This window comes from Lynx rufus, unplaced genomic scaffold, assembly GCF_022079265.1.
Source record: "Lynx rufus isolate CCGP_SWC_20201006 ecotype Redwood Valley unplaced genomic scaffold, mLynRuf1.p SCAF_3, whole genome shotgun sequence".
Classification (NCBI taxonomy): domain Eukaryota; kingdom Metazoa; phylum Chordata; class Mammalia; order Carnivora; family Felidae; genus Lynx; species Lynx rufus.
The window spans coordinates 87,461,942-87,485,004 of NW_025814845.1; the positions used below are offsets into that span (position 1 = coordinate 87,461,942).

The 23,063-nt window shown below is 42.0% G+C and overlaps 1 protein-coding gene across 1 annotated transcript; it reads left to right on the plus strand.

Moving 5' to 3' along the window:
• Positions 1-1,655: 1,655 nt before the first annotated feature.
• On the plus strand, positions 1,656-21,686 carry LOC124520813 (cytochrome P450 2U1). Its single transcript, XM_047091903.1, has 5 exons — positions 1,656-2,205; positions 15,030-15,665; positions 17,625-17,786; positions 19,578-19,745; positions 20,740-21,686. Exons 1-5 carry the CDS (start codon positions 1,716-1,718, stop codon positions 20,916-20,918), a joined length of 1,635 nt encoding a protein of 544 aa, XP_046947859.1. The 5' UTR covers positions 1,656-1,715; the 3' UTR covers positions 20,919-21,686.
• Positions 21,687-23,063: the final 1,377 nt, after the last annotated feature.

Sequence of the window (23,063 nt, forward strand, 5' to 3'; positions counted from 1 at the left end):
CTGAAGATCATATCTACAAACAAGTAGTTTAATTTTTTTAAATTCTCTAAATTCAAAAATGAGAAATCGAATCTAACCATGGGAAATTACAGAGCATATAAGGTGTAGGGTTTGTTGTTATTAAGTTTAAAATAACTTATGAAGTGCATGGCAAAAAATGGTATTAGAACAGAGTAGACTTGAAATTTAGCATATCCTGCTGTCATCTCTTGCCTATAGAAAAATTAGAATGGGTCATAGAATGAATAAGGAGGACTCACTACATTTTAGTCACACTTTTATAAGTACAGCATGGTGTTCAAACTTTACTGTGGGGGGGGGAGAATTTAAAAGACCCAAAATTGAGAAAAGAACAGATTGTTGGTTATGATCATTCAAGTTGGTTCATAAGATACTGACCTTTTAGTAGATAAAACAGGGTCCGATATTGACAATTCTATATGTCAACCTAACATTAAAGAGAAACCAGAGGAGTCAGCCTATGGAAGATGGAAAGATAAGCTCCTAGGAGCCATTATCACAGAAGATTAAAGGACTTTATCTTAAAAGTATTGTAGATTCAGGGGCGCCTGGGTGGCCCAGTCAGTTGAGCTCCAGACTTCCTCTCAGGTCACCAGCTCGCAGTTCGTGAGCTCGAGCCCCCCGTTGGGCTCTGTGCTAACAAACAGCTCAGACTGCTTCGGATTCTGGGTCTCCCTCTCTCCTCCTCCTCTGCTCATGCTCTGTCTCTCTCTCTCAAAAATAAATAAATGTTCAAAAAAATTTTTAAGTATGATACAATTCATACTTAATATCTCAACCTCAGCATTTCCGGTTTGGTTTAATACCAATAATAATATCGTCATCCCTCCTCACCGCTTCCTTTTTATACTATTAGCTACGTTAATCTTCCAGGTCTATTCTTTTTTTTTTAATCTATTCCTGGATTAGGCTTGCTGCTTTACCCAGGCTACGCGCTGATATAAATGCTGAGCTTTCTCTCCCGGCATAAAAAGGTTTTCCTGCCAGTGGCAAGTTCTGAGAGCTTTACTCCGCCCCGCCCCCTCCGCCCCCCCCCCCCCCCTTAGGCCACCCCTGCCCATCCTTCCCGCAGCGATAGCCTCCTGCACTGGCAAATTCTGCACTTTGCTTTCCCATCATCCTCTTGTCTCTGAGGGCAGGAAAGAGTCCCTTCCTCCGAATCCCATCTTTTTGCTGCGGAGGTGGGGCGGGGACCCCACTCTCCCACCTTAGGGTAGGGGTGCTGGTGTTGAGGGTGAGTGATCAGGGGCCCGTTCACCAGGCAGGTTTATACACTCAAATGACACGTGGGCGACCCGAGGAAATCCGACAGCCAATCAGGACGCAAGCGTGGTACCGCAAGCATCTTTGGTCCGGGACAGTAAATGCCCAGCCAGACCCGGAGAAGAGGAGCAACAGGACCCGGGGTCAAACTTTCAGAGCGCTCGCCCCGCCCATCCGTGGACCGCTTTTACAGAGGTACGAGCGCGACCCCGTTTCTGCTCGGGCGTCGCTGATTGGAGACGAGGGCGGGGAAGGCGGTGGGCGCAGCCAATCAGGGCCGCCCTTCGCCGCTCCCCTCCCTGCCCCTCCTCCTTCCCGTGGAGTTAGTCTTCCGCAGGCTGCATCTCCGGCGGGTGTCTGCTTGCGCTCTCCCAGGGGTCATGCCCGGGTGAGCCGGTGCAGTCGAGGCTGGGGACGCCGGCGCGCAGGCCATGGCCTCTCCTGGGCTGCCGCAGCCCCCGGCCGAGGTCTCGCCCTGGCCTCTGCGCCTGCTGCACGCGCCTCCCGGGCTGCTGCGGCTGGACTCCACCGGCGGCGCGCTGCTGCTGCTCGGCCTCGCGGCCCTCCTCGGCTGGAGTTGGCTGTGGCGGCACCGGGCGCGGGGCATCCCCCCCGGACCCACGCCCTGGCCCGTGGTGGGCAATTTCGGCTTCGTGCTGCTGCCACCGTTCCTCCGACGGAAGAGCTGGCTGCAGCGCCGGGCGAGGGCCGCAGGAGTGGAGCCCTCGGCCCTGGGCCCGCAGTTGTACCTGGCCGACCTGGCCCGCGTATACGGCAACGTCTTCAGCTTTTTCATCGGCCACTACCTGGTAGTGGTCCTCAGCGACTTCCAAAGCGTGCGCGAGGCGCTGGTGCAACAGGCCGAGATCTTCAGCGACCGCCCGCGGGTGCCGCTCGTCTCCCTCGTAACCAAGGAGAAGGGTGAGCCGCTTCTCGGCCGCCGGAGCCTTGAGGGTCGCGGGCCGTGTGAACGCGCGATGAGGCGCATGGGGCGCCAGGTGAACCGGGCTGTGGTTCCTGTGCCCTTTGCAGCCGCGCGCACCCAGCCCGGCTCACCGCAGGCAGCCCCAAAGTAGGAGGGTGGCGGCAACGCCTCCTTTTCCTGGTGCCTTTAAGATCGTGTCGAGCTGTGATGGATGAGGGACTCGTTCTTATTCCAAGATAAGAAATGGGAAACCCACTGGAAAGTTGAGGAAGGGAAATGGGGACGGGGGCGCGGGTGGAGACGTGTGAAAGCCAGGCTCTATCTTTCCTGTCTGTCCTTTCCAGAACAAGGCCTCATTCTCAAGGCTGTGTCCCCAGGGGGAAACTTTGGCTGTGTTAGATGGAGGCAGGGATATTCATTACACCTTCTGTGTTCTAAATGAAAGCGTTTAAGAAGATAGTTCCCCATAAGATAGAAAGTCCAGAAAACGTGTTAGGAGCCTATTGGCAAACCTAGTTTACTGGGTTTGTAACCTCTGTGATTTCTGCTTATGGAAGTACAAGTTGGGCAGTTTTGATGGTTGGGAAACATACTATCCACATTTACCCTCTCCCTAATCCAATCCTCCCACCTCCTTTGTTTATCAGTCTTACCCTTTGTCTTACTGGCTGGCATAGGTCCCAGACTTTTTTGTCTGAGTTCATATGTTAATTTAATTGCCTTTCATCAGTCTTTCCTTCTGGAAGCTTTTTGTCACTCCCTCTCCAAGTTAGCTCCCTTTTGGAACCAGTTTCTTTGCACAAGTACTTTTTTCACTGCCCTTATCACAACTGGGGCTACAGAATTTTGCAATCTTGGGCCTGGAAGCGGGTCTTTACCACGAAACTGACATCTAGGAGAATGTGGACTGCGACATAAAAAGATTCAGGCTTTTAAGAATCTGATTATGCCAGAGTTTTCCCTCAGGGTTTTAATGAATAGCAGTGATGATCATAATATTTTAAATGTCCCGCTGAAGAACATGTCACAGTTTGTAACCCACCGTCTCCACACCGTCACACATGCTGCTGCTTCTACCTAGAATTCTCTTCCAGCCTCATGGCTGCCTGGAAAACTCCTGTTTTCTCTTTTCTTTTCTCTCTTTTTAAACACATCGTGGTGAAATACACATAACATAAAATTTGCCATCTTAACCATTTTTAAGTTCAGTGACATTAGGTCATTCACATTGTTATGAAACCATTACCACTATCTCCAGAATACTTTTCATCTTGCAAAACTGAAACTGTGTACCATTAAACAAACTTTAAAAAAAAACCCTCCTTGAGGCAGGCACCTGGATGGCTCAGTTCGTAGAGCATGTGACTCTTGATCCTGGGGTTGTAGGTTTGAGCCCCACGTTGGGTGTAGAGATTACTTAAAATTTAAAGTTAAAAATTTAAAACAAAAAATAGAAAAAGCCCTCCTTCCTCTTTCTAGCCCCTGGCAACCACTGTTCTATTTTCTGACTCTATGGATGTGACTATTCTAGGTACCTGATATGATTGGTATCATCTAATATTTATTCTTTTGTAACTGACACTTTCACTTAGCCCCATGTTTTAAGCTTTTTCAATGTTGTAGCATGTGTGAGAATTGCTTGCCTTTTTAAGTCTGAATACTATTCAGTTGAATGTATATAACACATTTTGTTTATCTCCTGATGGATGCTTGGATACTTCTGCCATTTCACTATTATGAAAAATGCTGCTATGAACACGGTACATATACAAATATCCATTCAAGTCCTTCCTTTCAATTCTTCTGAGTAGTTACCCAGAGGTGGAATTGCTTGATAATATGGCAATTCTGTATTTCATTTTTTGAGTAACTACCCTACTGTTTTCCACAGTGTCTGCACCATTTTACATTCCCACCAGCAATGAACGAGTTCCAATCTTCCCACATCATCTTTGCTATTTTCTGTTTCTCAAACCTGCTTAAATGTCACCTCTTTGAGAATGTGTTCCCCAACATACCTCTCTGCCAGGGAGAGGGGAGCTACCCTTTCTCTATGACACCACTGTTTGGGCTGAAGCCCCTCCCCCTCCCACCCCCTGCCAGTCAGTCAGCAGGTCTTGTCAATTCTGCAGAGACAGTTCTGTATCCATCCACTTGTTTCGATCTCCATTGTCAGCACCTTCATGCCAGGTACCATCATTTTCATTTGATACTTGAAGCCACTTCCCTAGCCTACTTGCTTCTACTCCAGTTTTATTTTATTTTATTTATTTAATTTTTTAATGTTTATTTATTTTGAGAGAGAGCGTGTGTGTGTGTGTGTGTGTGTGTGTGTGTGAGCAGGGAAGGGACAGAGTGAGGGAGACACAGAATCCAAAGCAGGCTCCAGGCTCTGAGCTGCCAGCACAGAGCCTGACATGAAGCTCGAACCCACAAACCGCACGATCATGACCTGAGCCAAAGTCAGACGTTTAACTGACTGAGCCACCCAGGTGTCCCATCGAGTTTTTTATCTACACATCAGCCAAAGGGATCTCTTTTAAAAACCAAGAATCATAGGTGCCTGGGTGGCTCAGATGTTGAGCTTCTGACTTCATCTTAGATCATGATCTCAGGGTTCAAGGGCTTAAGCCCCACGTTGGGCTATGGGCTGGCAGTGCAGAGCCTGCTTGGGATTCTCTTTCTCTTCCTCTCTCTGCCACTCCCCCACTTGCACTCTCTATCTCTCCTCTCTCTCACTCTGAAAATAAATAAATAAAACAAAACAAAACAAAACAAAACATGAATCAAACCATGTTGCTCCCCAGCTGAAACCAGTTGCCTCCAACTCCATCCTGGACCTACTGTGCCTGGAAGAATCTGGGCCCTGCCTGCCTTTCTCACTTTCTCTCTCTCTCTCCATTCTGCCTTGACTCATACATTTCAATCTGCTCTAGAAAAATTAAGCAGATTCCTGGCAAGCTTGTGACTGCCTCAGTCTACTGGGTTTGTTGTCCTTGGGCCTAGAATAACTTTTCATATGACTGACTCCTTATCCTCTCTCAGGCTAATTGTCACCTTTCAGTCCTATTTTAGACACTGCTCAATATCACAACTTATTTTATCTCTTTCATATTTCACTCATTAAACACTTTGAAAATATTTAGCCTATTACCAGCCCCACCTACCAATGGAATATAAACTCTGTGAGGGCAAAGGTTTGGTTCATGTTGTTACCCACTGTATCCCCACTAGTTGGCACAGAATAGGTAATCAAAAAATGAATGAATCTATGCATACAAACCTCTGTTGATGCACTTAACACATTATACTGTAATTTTCTTGCATGTCTTTTCCTCTAGATATTTTTAAGGTGTGAATTAGATTTTCTTCTTTGAGGTCCTTCTTGGTGGATATATGGTTTGCTCAAAAATCTGTAGTAAGGCAGTTTCTTTTTTATTTTGAGGGAGAGAGAGTGCGAGTGCACGTGTGCATGAGTGTGTGTATGTGGGGGAGGGGCAGAATGAGGGGGAGGGAAAGAATCTTAAGCAGGCTCCATGCTCAGCATGGATCTTGACTTGGGATCGATCTCAGGACCTTGAGATCATGACCTGAGCCAACGCTTCACTAACTGAGCCACCTCGCTGCCCCTATAATAAGACAGTTTCTAAGTATTAGTTGAATCACAGCTTATTATTAGATCTTTATGTAGGAAAGGCCTGGGAGCCTGGGGTAACTGGGTGTTTCAGCATCTCAACCAAAGCATTCATTCTCCCAAGAGACAGTTAGGGTTCTTTAGGTGATGCTGGTCTGATATTGTAATGGGTGTGTGTTGGGCAGTGTGCTGTGAGCTGAGAAAAGTTGCTGTGGTGGAGGCAGTTGACAAGAGAAGGTAAAGGAAGAACCATAGGTCGCAAAGGAGATGCTTGTGGGGCTAACTTAGAGTAGAGAACAGGTCATCTGAATAGGAAAATGGAGACAGCTGAGGAATTTTTTTAATGGAAATTGTTCAAAGGTGAAGAATAAAAGGGGAGAATATGAGCTTATTTCAAGATGCCCATCAAAGGATGAGGGACCAGACAAATTCTGAGTAGATGTCACAAATCGAGAAATGGATAGCCTGAAGTTACCAGCCTCAAGGAGAGGCCATGAGAGCTAGAGGCTGAGCAGCTCAGCACTACTTGAGGAGTGTTCACGCTGTTTGGCTACTGTTTCCAATGGCAGAATTAGAAAATGTGAAATTGTCTAGAAGAGAAATGTGTATAGGAGAAAGAGAAACAGTGTTAGGAATTAGAGGTCAATAGCATTATTAAATATTTAGTACAAGATATTTTTAGGGTCACCTGGGTGGTTCAGTCGGTTGAGTATCCAACTCACGGTGGTAAGATCGAGCCCTGGGTCTGGCTCTGCACTGGCCGTGGAGCCTGCTTGGGATTCCCTCTTCCTCTCCCTCTGCCCTTCCTCCACTCACACACTTGCGCACACATGCTCTCTCCCTCAAAAAATTTAAAAAATAATTTAAAAGATTTTTAAAGAACATTGGTACTAAAGTTGGTGAGACTAGCAGAGAAAGGAATGTTTTATAAACAGTGATGTTCAGAGACAGGCTGGAAATACTTGACTTAACACATTGCCAAAAAGTTCTAGAATGTGGGGAAGTTATTATATTTGAATTTTTCAAAATATGCTTGGGCAAGTTGATGTTCTTTTTAAGCCAATAAAAACTCTAGTAAGCTAGATATGCCATAAAGGTATTTTACATTAGCTATGCCCATCATTCTCATCAGTCTATCTGATTCTTTCCTGAGCAGGAATAGAAAATAAAGCTACAAAGTCAGAGTCAAGGCTACCAAAAGTGCTTTACCCTAAGTGTGGTCTATTTCTTCTAAAAGGTTTGTGTACATCACATTTTTATTATAAAACATTTCAAATATAAAGTTCAGAGAGCATATAAATTTCTTTATCTACCGTTCAGATTTGCTTCACATTCATAAACAATATATGGTTTTATTTGGTATGTTTTTTAAAAACTTATATATGTCATATATTTAAAGTACCATTTCTATACCAGCTGTTATTAATTGATTTATCTATTTCTCTGTTGATAGAAATTACATTTTTTTTTTTTTTAATTTTAGAGACAGCATGAGCAGGGGCAAGGAGCAGAGGAGAGAAGAAGAATCCTAAGCAGGCCCCATGCTTGGCTCAGAGTCCAAGTCAGGGCTTGAACCCATGACCCTGGGATCATGGCCTGAGCTGAAATTGAGAGTCTGACGCTCAACTGACTGAGCCACCCAGGCACCCCAGAAATTACATTATTTCTAATTTTAAGAGATTGCTAGAAACTTGGAGCAAGAGTGAAAGCAAATTGCAGAGCCATAAAAAAATGGAACATAAAAGGAAATTTGGAAGAAATTTAAGAGCAGAGTATAGATCAGTCAGTACTGACTACTTTAAAGGGGAACAAGATGCAAAATGAAATTAGGAGATGAAGATAGAAAATGAAGGTTCATCTGGGGAATTTAAAAATGAATGAGGGGGTGCCTGGGTGGCTCAGTCGGTTAAGCGTCCGACTTCAGCTCAGGTCACAATCTTGCGGTCCGTGAGTTCGAGCCCCGCGTCGGCTCTGGGCTGATGGCTCAGAGCCTGGAGCCTGCTTCCGGTTCTGTGTCTCCCTCTCTCTCTGCCCCTCCCCTGTTCATGCTCTGTCTCTCTCTGTCTCAAAAATAAATAAATGTTAAAAAAAAAATTAAAAAAAAAAAATGAATGAGGAGGGGAGCCTGGGTGGCTCGGTTGGTCGGCTGAGTGTCTGACTCTTGATTTTGGCTTGGGTCGTGATCTCAGGGTCGTCTGCTCTGGGTGTGGAGCCTACTTAAGATTCTTTCTCTCCCTCTCCCTCTGTCCCTTCCCTGCTTGTGTGCGTTGTCTCTCTTTCTCAAAACTAAACTAAACTAAAATAAGAAAAACAGGATAACCAAATCTTGTAGTAAGTGCAGTAAAATAGGTATTTGAAATAGTTATGTACTCGTAGCAAGAGGGCCTGAATTCCCACTAAAAGGAACACTTCTATGACTCCGTGGAAGGAAAGGGCAAATGTAATCACTGGGTAGATAGCACCTTCTCTATGTCAGGAGGAAGAAAACTTATATGTGATGGATGTAAATTGCATCAAATTTAATGTATTTAAGTACTTTTACTTTATGTTTATTATTGTAAAACATGTGGAAGAGGAAAAAAAAAAAGAATTCCTTTCAATTCTTTCCAAAAAGAATTGAAAGCCATTTGGGATCATTGTTATTCTGAGATAGCCATTATTGGTATTTTTATGTACTGCCTTTGTCTTTAGCCCTACTAAAGAATGAATGGGTCAACCAGGCAATTAGAGAAGAAATTTATAAAAAATATGGAAACAAATGAAGATAAAAGTACAATAATCCAAATGCTTTGGGTTGCAGTAAAGGCAGTCCTGAGAGGAAAATACATTGCAATCCAGGCCTATCTCAAGAAACAAGAAAAATCCCAAATACAAAATCTAACAGCACACCTAAAGGAAATAGAAGCAGAACACAAAGACACCCCAAACCCAGCAGAAAAAGAGAAATAATAAAGATCAGAGCAGAAATAAACAATATAGAATCTAAAAAATACTGTAGAGCAGATCAATGAAACCAAGAGTTGTTTTTTTGAAAAAATAAACAAAATTGATAAACCTCTAGCCAGGCTTGTCAAAAAGAAAAGGGAGATGACCCAAATAAAATCATGAATGAAAATGGAATTATTATAACCAATCCCTCAGAAATACAAGCAATTATCAGGGAATACTGTGAAAAATTATATGTCAACAAACTGGACAACCTGGAAGAAATGGACAAATTGCTAAGCACCCACACACTTCCAAAACTCAAACAGGAAGAAATAGAAAACTTGAACAGACCCAAAACCAGCGAAGAAATTGAATCAGTTATCAAAAATCTCCAACAAATAAGAGTCCAGGACCAGATGGCTTCCCTGGGGAATTCTACCAGACATTTATAGCAGAGATAATACCTATCCTTCTCAAGCTGTTCCAAAAAATAGAAAGGGAAGGAAGACTTCCAGACTCATTCTATGAAGCCAGCATTACTTTGATTCCTAAACCAGACAGAGACCCAGCAAAAAAAGAGAACTACAGGCCAATATCCCTGATGAATATGGATGCAAAAATTCTCAATAAGATACTAGCAAATCGAATTCAACAGCATATAAAAAGAATTATTCACCATGATCAAGTGGGATTCATTCCTGAGCCGCAGGGCTGGTTCAACATTAGCAAATCAATGTGATACATCACATTAATAAAAGAAAAGATAAGAACCATATGATCCTGTCAATCAATGCAGAAAAAGCATTTGACTAAATTCAGCATCCTTTCTTAATAAAAACCCTCAAGAAAGTCGGGATAGAAGGGACATACTTAAACATCATAAAAGCCTTTATGAAAAGCCCACAGCTAATATCATCCTCAATGGGGAAAAACTGAGAGCTTTCCCCCTGAGATCAGGAACACGACAGGGATGTCCACTCTCACCTCTGTTGTTTAACATAGTGTTGGAAGTGCTAGCATCAGCAAACAACAAAAGGAAATCAAAGGCATCAAAATTGGCAAAGATGAAGTCAAGGTTTCACTTTTTGCAGATGGCATGATACATGGAAAACTCGAAGACTCCACCAAAAGTCTGCTAGAACTGATACATGAATTTAGCAAAGTTGCAGGATACAAAATCAATATACAGAAATCAGTTGCATTCTTATACACTAATAATGAAGCAACAGAAAGACAAAGAAACTGATCCCACTCACAATTGTACCAAGAAGCATAAAATACCTAGGAGTAAACCTGACCAAAGATGTAAAAGATCTGTATGCTGACAACTATAGAAAGCTTATGAAGGAAATTGAAGAAGATACAAAGAAATGGAAAAACATTCCATGCTCATGGGTTGGAAGAATAAATACTGTTAAAATGTCAATACTACCCAAAGCTATCTACACATTCAATGCAATCCCAATCAAAATTGCACCAGCATTCTTCTCGAAGCTAGAACACAATCCTAAAATTTGAATGGAACCACAAAAGACCCCGAAGAGCCAAAGTAATTTTGAAGAAGATGACCAAAGCGGGAGGCATCACAATCCCAGATTTTAGCCTCTACTACAAAGCTGTAATCATCAGGACAGCATGGTATAGGCACAAAAACAGACACATAGACCAATGGAATAGAATAGAAACCCCAGAATTAGACCCACAAAAGTGTGGCCAACTAATCTTTGACAAAGCAGGAAAGAATATCCAATGGAAAAAAGACAGTCTCTTTAACAAATGGTGCTAGGAGAACTGGACAGCAACATGCAGAAGGATGAAACTAGACCACTTTCTTACAACATTCATGAAAATAAACTCAAAATGGATAAAGGACCTGAATGTGAGACAGGAAACCATCAAAACCCTAGAGGAGAAAGCAGGAAAAAACCTCTCTGACCTCAGCCGCAGCAATTTCTTACTTGACACATCCCCAAAGGCAAGGGAATTAAAAGCAAAAATGTGCATGCATTTTTAAAGTGTATTTGCTTCTTTAAAATGGAATTGTATTCACACCCTTTAAAATTGTTTTCAGAATTGTTTAAAATTGTTTTTGTCACTTAAATTTTCTGAACATGTTTCTGCATTATTAATTATTCTCCTGCAAAGATCCTAAGAGCTGTACAACATTCCTTTGTGAAAATCTATCACAGTCGGTTTAGCTTATGCTGTGTTTGGTTTGAAGTGGATTTTTGTTTCAACTGTGTGGCACCTGTTCCTCTGTAGAAGACTCCCTTTTGAGGAGCTCTTCATCCTCGCCACTCACTTGTACCCACTAACTGTGGTTGGAACGTGAGATGCCATGTCTTTATATGAATTCCCTTCTCTGACAGCAGTGATTAGGCAAGGATTAGAACCCTGATCAAAGGTGACTTGATCAGAATATCTTACCTCTGTACCAGTGGCTAGTTTGTAGGCTGGGCACCGAACTCAAGAATTTATGTTCATGGCATGGTCTGGAAACCTCAAGTCACAAAATAAACTTAAGCTGTTCCAAATTGGTATCACCAGGGGATACCTGACTGAGGCATTTGAATCCTCCCCCAGCATTTTTTTTAAGTCAGATCTGAAGAATAGAGGCCTTTTCTCTCTGGTGGGGAAAATGGGAGATTAGGCATCTGAAGATAACTCCTGATGCTTGGAAAAGCTAGTTTGCAGTGGGAAAAAGTGAAGTCAGGCAGAAAGCATTTGAAAATGGGTGCAGTGAGAAAGAGATGTGTGGCATTTAGTCTTCTCTGAGGTGATGACCCCTAGCTCTTCCTGGTTTGTTTGTTTGTTTGTTTTTGGTTGCGCAGCCTAATCGGCCTCTTTGCCAAACCTACTTAAGGATATATTTTTGTCATTCCCACCCAAGAGTCCTGATTTTTGCTTTGGAGGCATTTTTATTTTTTAGTGTTATTATCCTCCCTGAAGTGAAGTCTTTGTACACATCCACAGATACCATTGCTTTTCAGGGCTAAGAATGGAGATGTTAACAACTGTAGGATGTGCCTGAACCTCTTTCAGACGCTCCTAGGACCATAAGCCATTCTGGCTCCAAAACATGAGTGTTTTGTAAAGTTCAAAGCCTTGGGCCATTAATTCTGTCCATGCCTCTCATTCTAGCATTCTCAGACAGTCTCTTTGGTCACCTCTTTTGTCTTGCACTTCACACCTGTCAACCTGTTGTCACATATCCCAGTCTTCAAACATTAGCCTCTTCTGAGAAGCTTCTCTCCATTTCCTTGCCTTATCTAAACCTGATTTCCCTCTAAAGATAATTTAGCCCTTCTTCACTTGTTGGGCTGAACACTGGGTGTTATACGTAAGTGATGAATCACTGCAATCTACTCCTAAAGCCAAGACTACACTGTATGTTAGCTAACTTGAGAAAGAAAAAATAATAATAATTTAGCCCTTCTTGAAACAGCCTCTTTAACTTTGCTCAAGTTGTTTTTCGAAAATGTACCTTCATACACATCTTTAATTTTCTTAATTTTTTTAAAATTTATTTTTGAGAGAGAGAGTGCGCATGTGTGCACACGAGCTGGGGACGGGCAGAGAGAGAGGGAGACAGAGCATCTGAAGCAGGCTCTGTGCTGACAAGCAGAGAACCTGATTCGGGACTCAAACTCACAAACCGTGAGATCATGACCGGAGCTGAAGTCAGATGCTTAACCGACTGAGCCACCCAGGCACCCCTATGCACATCTTCATTTACAAATGCAGCATCAGTTCAGGTGTCCTTTCTTCTGAGAAGTGCTGCCTTTCCTCAGCTGACACGGCGCTCCTTCCTTTGTCTACGCTGCAACTTCAGTACGTGTTTTATGACTTACCAAACCACTCTTAGCAATGTCTTCAAAATTCTGAGGAAGTAGAAAAGGTAGAATAAACACATTTTCTAAAAAAATCTTTCGAAATTTGCTGCCCATGCATTTTTGCTTTAGCAAAAGAAGAGAAGGAAACAAGAAAGAGGAAGAAGTAGAATCCTGGAAATGGGTTCAGCACAGGAGAATCTAAAATAATTCCTTAATGATGCCCCACAGAGGTCGTCACACACCTGAATAGAAGGCCTAGAAGCAGCAGATTTGAGCAGATGTGTGGCAGAGTCCAAGGAGAAAAGCAGAGCTGATAAATCGCCTGATTCATTTGACCACACAGATGTTTACATTGAGAGGCATTTTGTAAAGGTATTAAATATTGTGATAAGATTTAACCACAGAGAAAGGTCTGTATTTCATCCTCAGCTGGATTCACAGCATCCCGGTCCCTGGCACTGACTCAATATTCAGAAATATTTGTTAAATAAGTGATACTCAAAGATAGCAGAAATGAAGTAGATTAAAAATGGCAAAGAAGGAGAACCAGCTGGAACAATAAAGGGCACCATGGAAAATAAAAGGGTGAAAGAGGTGACAGGAAATAAGGAATATTTGAAAACAAATTGATACATCTGGGAACAATTCTGTTGGGTTTGATGGTGGGAGATGTATAACATAAGTGAGAATCAAATGAGGTATAGTTGTGGACGGCTTTTGAGTTCAGATGTTTTTAAATTAGGGCTGTTGCTGACAACAGACATTTTAGATTACCTGCCAGCTATTCGGTTCCAAACTGATGGTGAGTGTTATTGTCCAGTGGGACTGTTGATTTATTTGGCTAATATTTGACAAGCTCCTCCTGTATACTCAGAATGATGCCAGATGCTGGGATTTTAATAGTCAGCACAATCAGGTATTGTCCCTGCCTCCTTCTATTCAGAATCTTTAGAATATGGGTATATCCAGCCTGAAATTTTTTTTTTTAATATTTGTTTAGTTTTGAGAGAGACAGACAGGGTACAAGTGGGGGAGACAGAATCTGAAGCAGGCTCCAGGCTCTGAGCTGTCAGCACAGAGCCCTATGCAGGGATTGAGCCCACAAACTACAAGATCATGACCTGAGCCAGATGCTTAACCGACTAAGCCACCCAGACGCCCCCAGCCTGAAATATTTTTTAAGCCTGGATTTACTCTTATGAAACATAAGATTCAGAAATTTACACTAAAGAAAGAGGAACCCTTTTGCACTGCTGGTGGGAATGCAAACTGGTGCAGCCACTCTGGAAAACAGTATGGAGGTTCCTCAAAATATTAAAAATAGAACTACCCTGTGACCCAAGAATTGCACTACTAGGTATTTATCTAAAGGATACAAGAGTGCTGATTCGAAGGGGCACATGCACCCCAATGTTTATAGCGGTGCTATTGACAATAGCAAAGTATGGAAAGAGCCCAGATGTCCATCGACTGACGAATGGATAAAAAAAGATGTGGTTTATGTATACAATGGAATATTACTAAGTGATCAAAAAGAATGAAATCTTGCCATTTGCAGCAATGTGGATGGAACTAGAAGGTATTATGCTAAGCGAAATAAGTCAGAGAAAAATATCATAGGACTTCACTCATATGTGGAATTTAAGATACAAAACAGATGAACATAAAGGAAGGGAAGCAAAAATAAGTTAAAAACAGGGAGGGAGACAAACCATAAGAGACTCTTAAATACAGAAAACAAAACCGAGGAGTGCTGGAGGGATTTGGGGTGGGGGGATGGGCTAAATGGGCAAAGGGGCATTAAGGGGGACATTTGTTGAGATGAGCACTGGGTGTTACATGTAAGTGGTGAATCACTAAATTCTATTCCTGAAATAATTATCACACTATATGTTAACTAACTTGGATGTAAATTAAATAATAATGAATGAATAAATAAAATACGTAGAACAAACTGCTGGGGGGGTAGGTGGGGGGATGGGTTAAATGGGTGATGGCCATTAAGGAGGGCACTTGCTGGGATGAGCACTGGGTGTTGCATGTAAGTGATAAATCACTGAGTTCTACTCCTGAAACCAATACTACACTATATGTTAACTAACTTGAATTTAAATAAATTAAAAAAAAATTTAAGACTAAAATAAATAAAAAGAAATTTACACTAACTCTAAAAATTGAAATTCATTGCTTTTCATTTCACTGGGGGTTCCTATCTATAAGCTATATTGTATGGGATTTTTATTATTAGAAACATATGCTATCTTGATAATTTCGCTAATCATTCCTCTTGGCTGGTGATCTCTACCTGTATGTAGATGAACTTTGCACACGTGACTTGACAAATACAGGACACACTTCATTGTAAGTCCTTTTAAGTGTTATCAGGCATCGTTCTCTCTTACCTTTTCTTGGTGTCCTTTTGCAGGGATTGTATTTGCACATTATGGTCCAGTCTGGAGACAACAGAGGAAGTTCTCTCATTCAACTCTTCGTCATTTTGGCTTGGGAAAACTTAGCTTGGAACCCAAGATTATTGAAGAGTTTAAATATATAAAAGAGGAAATGCAGAAGCATGGAGAAGACCCCTTCAACCCTTTCCCCATTCTCAACAATGCTGTCTCTAACATCATTTGCTCCCTGTGCTTTGGCCAGCGTTTTGATTATACCAATAGTGAGTTTAAGAAAATGCTCAATCTTATGTCACGAGCGTTAGAAATCTGTCTTAACACCCAGCTCCTCCTGGTCAACATATGCTCCTGGCTTTATTATCTTCCCTTTGGACCATTTAAAGAATTAAGACAGATTGAAAAGGATATTACCACTTTCCTTAAAAAAATCATCAAAGACCATCAAGAGTCTCTGGATGTGGAGAATCCTCAGGATTTCATAGACATGTACCTTCTCCACGTGGACGAGGAGAGAAAAAATAATAGCAATAGTAGCTTTAATGAAGATTATTTATTTTATATCATTGGGGATCTCTTCATTGCTGGAACTGATACCACAACTAACTCCTTGCTTTGGTGCCTTCTTTATATGTCACTGAACCCCGACATACAAGGTAATTAACAGATGTCTCCTTTATTCAGGCAAAGCCAGGCTATTTAATTTTTTTTTCATGTTTGTTTATTTTTGAGAGACAGAGAGGGAGCAGAGGAGGGGCAGACAGAGAGGAAGAGAGAACCCGAAGCGGGCTCCAGGCTCTGAGCTGTCAGCATGGAACCTGACACGGGGCTCAAACTCATGACCCAAGAGATCATGACCTGAGCCAAAGTCGGATGCTTAACTGACTGAGCCACCCAGGCTCCCCAAAGCCAGACTATTTAAATCAGTATCAGCAACTTTGGTGATGCTGTAGCTTCTAGCTCTAAGCAATGTCTTCAGGCTGGGAAACAAAATGGAAATCCTTGAACCTCATAGGAAGTTGGTAAGGTATTAACAGAAAAACTCCCAGTGGGATTAATGTCATACTTGCTTGCCCCTGCTTTAAATCTCTACAGGTCTGATTCTGTGTGAAATATATAGAGAGGAAGAATTTTAGAGAAGAAGGACAATTTAGAGCTGAAGGGAATCATAATGATTGTCTGAACCCAGTCATCTTGTTTTGAAACTGGAGAACGAAGACCCAGAGAAGTTCTGTGACTTTCAGAGTGTCTGGCAGTTCATAATGGAAGAATACAAAAGAGGACAGTATATATTACTTTTCTACTGCTTCTATAACAAATAACCACAAACTTAGTGACTTAAATCAACACAAGTTTGTTATCTTAAACTTCTGGGTCTCATTGGGCTAAAATGAAGATGTTGGCAAGGCTGCCTTCCTTTCTGGAGACTCTAGAGGAGAATCCATTTCCAGCTGCCTTGGCTCCTGGCCCCGCTTGTCCATCTTCAGACCCAGCGATGTTGAAGCACTGTGATCATTTTCTTTTAGTCACATCTCCCTCTAACGTTAAACTCAACTGGGGAAAGTTCTCCAATTTTAAAACCGAAGTAATTAGTGCACACCCAGAAAATCCAGGGTAATCCTCCCTACTCCAGGCCCTTAATCTGATCACAGCCGTGAGGTCTTTTTTGCCACATAAAGGAGCATATTCATAGGTTCCAGGGGGTTAGGGTGTGGACATCTTTGAGGGGCCATTTTTTGTGTACTATAAATGAGATTATGCCTTCTGCATTATTGTTCACTATTGAGTAACAAATTATCCCAACATTTAGCATCTAAAAACAGCCACCATTTTACAATCTTACATAGTTTCTGAGGATCAGGAATCCAGGAGCAGCTTAGCCTGGCTGGTCTGGCTTAGGATTCCTCATGAAGTTATAGTCAAGATGTTGGCTGAAGCTGCAATCATCTGCAGGATTGACTGAGACTGAAGGATCCACTTCCAAGATGACTCATGCGCTTGACTATTGGCTGCAGGCCTCACCGCTTGGACTTTTCCACAAGGCTGCTTGACTTGGCAGCTGCCTTCCCTCAGAATGAGTGACCCAAGAGAGAACAAGTATCAAGACAGGAGCCACAGTGTTTTTTATAACCTAAGCTCAGAACTGACATGGTGTCACTTCTCCTTTACTCTGTTGGCCACACAGATCAACTTAGTACAGAGTGGAGGGGGACTGTACAAGGACGCGAACACCAAGGGGCAGGGATCACTGGGGGCCCTGTTGGGATAACTCACATTGTCACATACAAGCTTAGAGAGTCAAAACAAGTGTCCATATGAAAGAATGATTGAGAGTACTCCTGAATCCAGAATGCTTTCTCCTTTACCCTTCTATCTGTTCTGCTATCCTTCAAAGTCACAGGGTGGTATAGGGTCCCTGGGACTAACTGCCTCTACTTGGAATATATGACCAATGCTTTATGCTCTGAGGCTGAGTCACGTCCAAACTAGCAACTTATCGCTTCTGTGTATGACACACATATGGGAAGTATGCATAAGAAGGCAGTCTCAACTCTTCTGGCTTATCTTATGGTTTATTCTTTGTTATTCTTTCCTTTTTTAATTCTTTTTAATAGAAAAGGTTCAGGAAGAAATTGAAAGGGTCATTGGTGCTGACAGAGTCCCTTCCCTCACTGACAAGGCCCAGATGCCCTACACAGAAGCCACCATCATGGAGGTGCAGAGGCTGACTGTGGTGGTGCCACTTGCCATTCCTCATATGACCTCAGAGAAAACAGGCAAGTCCAGTGTCTTTCTCCTTTGAATGCCCTTGAGGGAATCCCAACCTTCCAGTCCAAAGAAGTTTAGGTGAGGGCGTGATGACCATTGCCCAGCTTGATTCTCCTGAGGGTGTAACGTTGTATTGTGGATAATTAAATGTCCAGTGGATGCTTCAGCCCTCAGTTGTCCATTTTTCACATCCTGGTATTCCAGCACAGCTTGTTTTATAAATAGCTCTCTAGACTTCAGAGCATGCACACTTACATTGTCAGACAAATTACGCTGCCATTTAAGATGGCTGTATTGGCAGAAAAAACTCCAGAATTAACAAAGGCACCTACCTCTCAGTCTTCTTGGAGGTCAGAAGAGCTAGCCTAAAATGAAATTAAGCATTTTAACTGGGAATTATCCTACCTTACCTCTTAGAGTTCTACAACTGAAGCATAAATATTAAAGAATTAGAAGAGCCCATCTGATTCTAAAGGCACCTTTGTCAACTTCACACCTACATTGAAATGTGTCCATTTGTGGTCATGTCTTTGACATGTAAGCACTCAGACTTTATGTAAAATTCCTCAGAACAAGGAACTTCCCTCCTCTGGAGATAGCCCATGATGTAATGAGCTTAACTATGGTTATAAGACAGTTGTAAGAGGCAAGAACTTATAAATGACATTGGATCACTTCATGGTTTTTCTTGTGCTAGTTAGATGCACTGTGTGTGCAGTATCTTGGGTGTTGTTTAAGGTGCACATGAACTTGTCAGTGGTAAAAGCAGTGTTGACTTCCCTGTACAGTTGACCCTTGGACAACATGGATTTGAACTGCAGTGGGTCCACTTACACATGGACTTTTCTCAATAAATGTATTGGGAAAAGTTTTAGAGTTTTGCAGTAGTTTGAAAAAATTCATGAATGAACTGTATAGCCTAGAAATATGGAAGAAATTAAGAAAAAGTTAGGTATATCTTGAATGCATAAAAAATATATATATACTCATTATTTTATCATTTACTACCATAAAATACAGTTGACTCATGAGGTTTGAACTGCATGGGTCCTTTTATAGGCCAATTTTTTACAGTGCAATACTGTAAATGTATTTTATGATTTTTGTTTTAAAGCAAAGTTTTTATTTTTTAATTTTTTATTTTAAGGACTTTTATTTTTAAGTAATATCTCTACCCAATGTGAGATTCGAAGTCACAACCCGGAGATCAAGAGTCATATGCTCTACTGACTGAGTCAGACAGGCACCCCTCTCTTGTGATTTTTTACTAACATTTTCTTTTTTCTAGCTTACTTTATTTATTATAAAAATACAGTAAATAATACAAAAATATTTGTTAATCACCTATGTTATTGGTAAGGCTTCAGTCAACAGTAGGCTATTAGGAGTTAAGTTTTGGGGAATCAAAAGTTATATGCAGATTTTTACCTATGCAGGGGCTCAGTGCCCCTAACCCCCACATGGCTCAAGGGTCAACTATATTAGGAATTTGTAATTCTTTGGGAAGTTTACCTGGAATGTCCTATGATTTCTGTTTCAGTGTTTTCTCTTAATTATAATGTTTTAATGGTTTGATTTGATTCATTAACTCTGTGTCTATTAAAGCAGTTCCTGTGCCTCGTCTCAGGCTGGGGTCCTGAGATGGTGTTGATAGCATCTTGTCCCAACCCTCAAGTACCTCAGTGTTTAGTCTCCACAAATTAAGTAGCTAGATATGTAACCGGATTTTTTTTTTTTCAGATAGTGATGTTTACCGCGAACTATTAGTTGAATGACACTGGTTTTTTTGTTTGTTTCAGTGCTCCAAGGATATACCATTCCTAAAGGCACAGTGATATTACCCAACTTGTGGTCAGTACACAGAGACCCAGCCATTTGGGAGAAACCGGATGATTTCTACCCTAATCGATTTCTGGATGATCAGGGACAACTTATTAAAAAAGAAACATTTATTCCTTTTGGGATAGGTCAGTTAAACTTTTATTTTCTAAATGGCATAATTGAAGAGGGAAGACTAAAAGAATCTTTTATTATTTCATGATAAAACTGTTTTAAAAACATTTCCATCTTGACAAGCAAACATAAGAGAAGAGGTAAATAATTGAGATTAAATGCAGCCCCCTGCATTTATTTCAGATTTTAAAAACAAAATGAAAGCAGTTGGTTTTAAATCCCGAGATATGGGGCGCCTGGGTGGCGCAGTCGGTTAAGCGTCCGACTTCAGCCAGGTCACGATCTCGCGGTCCGTGAGTTCGAGCCCCGCGTCGGGCTCTGGGCTGATGGCTCAGAGCCTGGAGCCTGTTTCCGATTCTGTGTCTCCTTCTCTCTCTGCCCCTCCCCTGTTCGTGCTCTGTCTCTCTCTGTCCCAAAAATAAATAATAAATGTTGAAAAAAAAATAAATAAATCCCGAGATATGACTAGAAATCTTCCTTTCTGAGCTGCCCAAGTGATTGTTTGAGTCCCAGGAAATTGTTGGAGATAAGAGCAACTTGTGACCTTCTGCTGTGCTGGTGCCTGAGAGGCTGGGTTTGCTAATCTCACCAGTCCCTCTTTTAGAAACCTGTATGAGCACATGTAGGGTTCTGCCTATAGAAAGGAATGCTCCAAAAATTGTCTTCTGACTCATTCTCTCTTTAATCTTCCAGTTGAGACCAAAGGAAAGCCATAAGAAGGTATGGAGGAGACAGGGTTGCCTAGATCTGTCTCTAGTTCCTGTCTAGAATGAGCATAAGTTTTCATGAGTAGGAGTTAAAATGTGAACTTAGTGTGTAGAAATTCGGACCAGCATATACTTTGGGAGGCCATGAGGTATATATGACCATTTTGTTTTAAAACTCTCTATATCTGCATTTAAAACACTTAATTGAGATATTTCATATACCATTGCCAATTGCCCTTCTTGAGATAGGAAACAGGGTGGTATTTATAGTGTCAACTTTCTTTTCTGATCTCATTTTTAGGGAAGCGCGTGTGTATGGGAGAACAGCTGGCAAAGATGGAATTATTTCTGATGTTTGTGAGCCTAATGCAGAGTTTCACATTTGCTTTACCAAAGGATTCTAAGAAGCCCATCCTGACTGGAAGATATGGTCTAACTTTAGCCCCACATCCATTTAATATAATCATTTCAAAGAGATAAAGAACGTGCCCAAGAAGAGAGTGTAAATACATCTCCTTCTGACCAGATTCTTCCTCTGCAGTTGACAGCAGACCCAGCAACGCAGTGGGTCCGGGTCAGGCTCAGATGAGAGGGAGACCGGAAAGAGGGTGGAGCTTGATTCTTCAACAGGATGTGTCTGTCATTTTAGTAATGTGCGTCTGTGACTTACGGAATGGGGACCAAAGTGCTGGATCAGGAAGAAGAGATCTGGAGTTTATGGAGTTTATTGGAGCTCCCACCAATGAACATTGCTTCTCATCTTTCAGTGCCTCAGTCATTCTGTGTGTAAAATGAGGTTAAGAAAATTCTCCTTCTGTATGTTTCAGCACTAAAGAAGGGCAAATACCCCGTATCTTTTCTTTTCTGACCTCACCAAAACACTGTTAGTTTCTGGAGAACAAATTCAGAAGTAGAAGGAAGTTCTGCCAGTTTAAGACCTGTGACAACACGAAAGTAGTGTTCAGACTTGAATACTTTGTCAGAGAAGTATGTGGGTTTAGGCAATGATGAGTTAGAGCTTTTCTCTGAACAGATCTTATGTCGGTTTGGTGTAAGGGCTTGTTCTGTTACTGTTATCTTTTTTGTTTGCGATGTAGTTTTTACGTTTTGTAGACACGGACTCAAGTGCCCTTGTCCAGTGTGTAGCGGAAAGGTTATTGTTTGAATTTATATGTCTACCTTCTTTTTTTTTTTAAGTTTATTTTGAGAGAGAGAGGATGCGTTGCATGTGCTCGCGTGAGCAGGGGAGGGGCAGAGAGAGAAGAAGAGAGAATCCCAAGCAGGCGTCAGTGTGCAGCCTGATCCCGTGAACCTCAAGATCACGACTTGAGCTGAAATCAAGAGTTGGGCGCCACCCAGTGCCCCGTACGTCTACCTTCTATTTCAGCTTTAGAAACTGTGAGCCTGGCTGAAGAGGTGGCTTCAAGGCAGAGCTCCTTTCTGCTCAGCTACTTGCAGAGATGTAGCTCTGCTTTTTGACTTGAGCCCTGAATAGTGAGCTTGGGCATTTTGATACTGGGATTCATCAGGGAAAGATTCAAACTGTGCTGAACATCCCTTTTGTGTTCTCTCTTCCACTAGGCTTAATATGTCTCATCTTTGAGTACTCTCAGAGACAAAGAGTCATTCTTTTTTTTTTTTAACTTTATTTTTGAGAGAGAGAGAGTGTGTGTACACACGCTCACTAGTGGCGGGGGGGGCGGGTGGAGAGAGAGAGGGAGAGAGAGAATCCCAAGCAGGCTTGGTGCCGTCAGCACAGAGCCTGATGCGGAACTCGATCTCATGAACCACAAGATCGTGACCTGAGCTGAAACCAAGAGTCGGTCACTTAACCAACTGAGCCACCCAGGTTCCCCAAGAACTACATTGCTTCTTAATAAAGATGGTCCCTCTAGAATAGCAGTTCTCAAAAAAGGTAATGACTCCTTCCAGGGCATGTTTGGAAATGTATAAGTGCATGTTTGCGTGTCACAATGATGAGGGTGCTATTGGCCTTGCCATGTGGCCAGGATGCTAAATGTCTGAGCAGACCTGTACAATGAGAAAGAATCCTGCCTAGTATGCCAGGTAGTTCCCCCATTGGGGATATGCTCCAAAGAATGACCAGCCCTTTCCTTGATTCTTCCATAGTACTCCTTATATAGAAGCAATCATGATAAGAATATGAACCATTTGGAACACAGTTTGGAACCTTTCCTCATGCTGGCCCCATACTTACTTCATGCTTTACTGGCATGCTTACATAATTCTTAAAGAAACTCTGTTAAGAAGATGTTATTTTGTAGGTGATAGAGCTGAAAGTCGGAGAAGTTAAGGTACATAGCTAGAAAGTAACCTTGTTCATTTCAAACCTACCAGTCCCTAGGACCAGAGAGTTCTTTCTGAACCACTTCTCTGTACTGCACCACTTGATCCCGTGAGAGCCTACTCTGCGTTTTCAATACAGATAGGTGAAAGGCAGGCAAATCTCTAGGTGCCTTGAGGATTTTTATCAACTAAAAAAGAAAAACTAATTAACTAAATGCCCCAGAATTGTGAGCAAATGGAGTGGTTGTTGTGTAGATTTTTGATAAGACGATGCATGTGTGGTTAACGCACTTTGAACAGGACAATTTGTCTCTGATC